Raw genomic sequence first — 5,000 nt, forward strand, 5'->3', positions numbered from 1 at the left:
ATATATTTATGAATATATATTTATGAATATATATTTATGAATATATATATGAATATATATATGCATATATAAATATATATATATAAATATACATCTATCTATCTATCTAAATATATAAATATGTATATAGATAGAAACATAGATAGGTAGATGTATATATATTTATATATGCATATACATTATATATATATATATATATATATATATATATATATATATATTTCATATATACATATATATTTATATATATAAATATTTATATATATGTTTATATAGCTATATATATATATATATATATATATATATATATTTATATTTTTTTTTATATAGCTATATATATATATTTATATAGATATATATAGATATATATTTATATAGATATATATAGATATATATTCCCATACCTATATATCTATGTATCTATATATATCTATATATATATTTCCATACCTATATATATATATATATATATTCATCTATAGATATATTTATGTATGTTTATATATATAAACATATATAAATATGTTTATATATATTAATATATATAGACATTTATATATATATATTTATATATATAATATATATATAAATGAAAAAAAAAAATATATATATATATATATATATATATATATATATATATATATATATATACGCGCACACACACACGGCGTACGTAGGGCAATTGCTGTTCAAAAAACTCTCTTCCCATACCCATGTGCGTAGAGAGAGAGGGAGAGAGAGAGAGAGAGAGAGAGAGAGAGAGAGAGAGAGAGAGAGAGAGAGAGAGAGAGAGAGAGAGAGAGAGAGAGAGAGGAGAGGAGAGAGAGGAGAGAGAGGAGAGAGAGAGAGAGAGAGAGAGAGAGAGAGAGAGAGAGAGAGAGAGAGAGAGAGAGAGAGAGAGAGAGAGAGAGAGAGACAGAGAGAGAGAGAGAGAGAGAGAGAGAGAGAGAGAGAGAGAGAGAGAGAGAGAGAGAGAGAGAGAGAGAGAGAGAGAGAGAGAGAGAGAGAGAGAGAGAGAGAGAGAGAGAGAGAGAGAGAGAGAGAGAGGAGAGAGAGAGAGAGAGAGAGAGAGAGAGAGAGGAAGAAAGAAAGAAAGAAAGAAAGAAAGAAAGAAAGAAAGAAAGAAAGAAAGAAAGAAAGAAAGAAAGAAAGAAAGAAAGAAAGAAAGAAAGAAAGAAAGAAAGAAAGAAAGAAAGAAAGAAAGAAAGAAAGAAAGAAAGAAAGGGAGGACGGAAGGAAACAAGGGAGAAAGAGAAGGATAGTGTGTGTATGTGATTATGAGTGTGTGTGCGTGTCTGTGCGTGTGTTTGCGTGTGCGTGTGCGTGTGTGTGTGTGTGTGTGTGTGTGTGTGTGTGTGTGTGTGTGTGTGTGTGTGTGTGTGTGTGTGTGTGTGTGTGTGTGTGTGTGTGTGTGTAATCTACTTGTATTGTACATGCGTACCTATACATTTTAAGTGTCCACACAAATAACAGATGCTTTAAATGAATATTTTATACACGTAATTCAGAATAGAACATCGGGAAAAGGAAAGTCGGTTTGAATTTTGTGAATAATTTATTCAGTTCAGTTTCCAAAATGATAATGCCAAATTAATACCAATTCAGGTATGCCAATTCTTTTTTTTTTTTTTTTTTTTTTTTTTTTACTTTTAATAGTCAAACCACCAATCTCCATTAACATTCCGCCATTACTTCCAATTATCATTATTACAGATTTCTATATAAATATATAATCAACATGTTTCTAGAGCAAAACACAAAGCTTTAAAATCTACTATCATGCTCAATTCATATATTTTTTTATTGATCCATATTATGCTCAATCTATTATGCATAATCTATTATGCTTAATTTCTGTATTATTTTCAATCCATATACTATACTCATTCTATTTTACATGTATTTCTCAATTGAAGTCTTGTGCTCAATCCAAATATCACATCCAAATTCTCTATCCGTATTTTTGATTAATTAAAAAAAACACTCTTTTATTATATGGTGGGACAGGACCCGGCGTTGACTTGCCCTACGAACGTAGCATAAGGCAATTCTTCCGCCTCCTTGTTAATCGACACGTTCCTTATGCAGCCGACGAATTTTTCTGCCACACCATTACCGCGCCGCTGCGTTATACGAGGCTGCGTCCCCAAGAACAGCGGGTGCTTCGTGTCCGTTGAGGTGGCGCCGATTTTGCCGGACACTGGGTTGGTGGAGGTCCCGTCGACGATAAGGATAGCGATGATCTTGTTCTTGATCACTAAAAGAAAAGGTGTATATGACATCAAGAAAATGTCAATACGATAGACACATACATGCGTAAAAAATATAAATACAACATACACCTAGAGGAAGAAGAATAAAGTCTACATTGCATTAGAATATGATCAGTGAACTTCCAATTGTCAAACAGCCACCCATCTCTTAAGCCAACGCCCCCCTCCGAAGGCAGGACGCCGCCCTTACCTTGGATCGTGTGCCACTTCCCGTCGCAGATCGTCCACGGCGACGACGGAGTGTACCTGTTCACGATCTCGCCCTTGCCGTTGTCCACCGTGAGCTCCACGCTACCGTTCCTCAGCTGCAACAGCACGAAGTCTCGCCGCCCGTGCACTGACATAATCACGCCGTTGTTCTTTCTCGGCTTGATGTCCATCTTCATCTCGAACACGCGGCCCACACTGAAGCGCTGGCCTGCGGGGGAGGACGGAATGCAGCAGAGGAATCAGAGAGAGAAAGGCTGATAAATATCTAGGTAGACAGACAAAACGATGGGTAAACAGACTGATATAGACTGATAGACTGACTGACTGAATGAATGAATGAATGAATGAATGAATGAATGAATGAATGAATGAATGAATGAATGAATGAATGAAAGCATGAATGGATGAATGAATGAAAGCATGAATGAATGAATGAATGAATGAATGAATGTATGAATGAAAGCATGAATGAATATCTGACTGACTTAACGAAATGACTACCAGACTAATCAACAGAATAGCTGGCTGGCTGACAATAAAAACAAAAACAATCTGCAGACGCAATGCGCGCAGCGGCCTTACGCAGGACGACGTGAGCCCGAATCCCCTCGCTGAAGAAGATGCCCGGCTCCACGTTCTCCGAGCAGCGGTTGAGGCCGAAGGCTTGATGGGCTCCGCTCAGGCGCTGGTTGTTCATGCGCATGATTCGCAGGCAGCCGTTGAAAGAGAGGTCGGTCTCCTCCGTGTTGGCGCGGGCCTGGTCGGCGATCTCTGCGCTGATGCCGCCGTAGTAGTATGGAGCCTGGAGTGGGTCAGGGAGAAGATAGGATTAAAACAGAATATAAGCTGTGCACGGATACACACAAGCAAACACACAGAACACTCACACACTCAAACAAACACACACACACACACACACACACACACACACACACACACACACACACACACACACACACACACACAAAAAAAAAAAAAAAAAAAAAAAAAAAAAAAAAAAAAAAAAAAAAAAAAAAAAAAAAAAAATAATAATAATAATAATAATAATAATAATAATAATAATAATAATAATAATAATAATAATAATAATAATAATAATAATAATAATAAAAAAATTAAAAATAAATAAATAAATAAATAATATCCGGGTCACAAACATAAACCCAGAGCCGAAGCTGCATCGCCCTCGCCGAAGATACCTTCAGATCGATGAACTTGGAGGTGCCTTTGCTAGTGCCGTTTCCTTCCTGGTAGCCATCCACGTACAGGACCCCGAAGGCGTTGTTGCGCTCCACCACTGCACTGTGCCACAAGCCGTCATTGAAGGCCCTCTGCGAGCGCATTTGGGCCGCCCCGTCGCCTGGGTTGAAGCGCATCACGATCTTGGGGGAGAGGGGGAGGCGCCCGTGATGAGAGGGTCGAGGAAATGCAGGATATGTCAAGGGAAATCAAATTAGATGGATAAAAGCTTCGGAGAGAGAGAGAGAGAGAGAGAGAGAGAGAGAGAGAGAGAGAGAGAGAGAGAGAGAGAGAGAGAGAGAGAGAGAGAGAGAGAGAGAGAGAGAGAGAGAGAGAGAGAGAGAGAGAGATTAACAGATCGACAGACTGGCTGACTGACTGACATTTACACAGAAAGACTGACTACAGGCACAGAGGTAGACAGTTTAAAAAGAAATTCAGAGACAAAACCTACTTTCCCATCCTTCATGTATATAGCGATGACGTCACGATGCATATCATCCGACGCATAGAAGATGACGCCTTCGGTGGCGCTCGTCTTGAAGTCAAACGAGAACTTGAAGTCCCCGCGAGCACTGGTTGGCAAGGTGTCGAACTCAATGCGGCTGTTTCGTCTGCTTCCTGTGGGCGTCAATTATGAATTATTAATTACATGTTTATACGAATCACAATTCAGATTTTGCTGGCTCTTCAGAATTAAATTGGTAAACATACTGAGAGAAACGAACCTATTGCGAAATATGTTTCAATATTGCAAATTTCATGCACTTCAAATAACAGGATGCCAACACAGAAACTTTCAAATGCAAGGTACGGAACACAGCTTATAATGCAGGTATATAAAACAAGCAATAAATATTATTTTTGTCTAGATAGTTGAATAATTAGATTGTCGAGTTCCATAGAATGGCGAAAAAAAATGTATTCGTTTTTTCCCCATTTCTTGACCATTCAACCTTGACCCTTTACTTGAAAGGCTTCCGACTTCTCAATATTCGATTATCTTGAAATTTCTTACATCGTTTACGTAGGAAGACAATACAATAAAGAATGCTGTCTCATGAATAGGACCTCTGTGATCAACAAGCCAGAAGTCTATGAGAGAAAGAGAGCAAGAGAGGAAGGGGAAGTGACTGTGAAAGAGCAAAAAAGAGTGTAAGACTAAAAGTGAGTGGACGAAGGCGAAGAGAGAGGAGCGAGGAAGGAAAAAAGAGGAGGAGGGAGGGAGGAAAAAAGAGGAGGATGGAGGGAGGGAGGAAAAAAGAGGAGGATGGAGGG

General features: G+C 38.1%; 1 protein-coding gene across 6 annotated transcripts in view; it reads right to left on the bottom strand.

Annotated features, from left to right (window-relative positions):
* Positions 1-1,536: 1,536 nt before the first annotated feature.
* The window catches only part of LOC125048247 (laminin subunit alpha-like), a 55,965-nt gene continuing 52,501 nt past the window's right edge, over positions 1,537-5,000 (bottom strand). For all 6 annotated transcript variants that reach the window (XM_047646855.1, XM_047646851.1, XM_047646853.1 and 3 more), the window contains 5 exons: positions 4,177-4,343; positions 3,683-3,865; positions 3,066-3,285; positions 2,464-2,691; positions 1,537-2,257 (listed from right to left, as the gene is read on the bottom strand). In XM_047646855.1, the coding sequence (XP_047502811.1) occupies positions 1,992-2,257; positions 2,464-2,691; positions 3,066-3,285; positions 3,683-3,865; positions 4,177-4,343 (1,064 nt within the window). In that variant the 3' untranslated portion in view covers positions 1,537-1,991. The remainder of the gene's footprint in view (positions 2,258-2,463; positions 2,692-3,065; positions 3,286-3,682; positions 3,866-4,176; positions 4,344-5,000) is intronic.

The sequence above is a fragment of the Penaeus chinensis genome, chromosome 43, assembly GCF_019202785.1.
Source record: "Penaeus chinensis breed Huanghai No. 1 chromosome 43, ASM1920278v2, whole genome shotgun sequence".
In the NCBI taxonomy this organism is placed as follows: domain Eukaryota; kingdom Metazoa; phylum Arthropoda; class Malacostraca; order Decapoda; family Penaeidae; genus Penaeus; species Penaeus chinensis.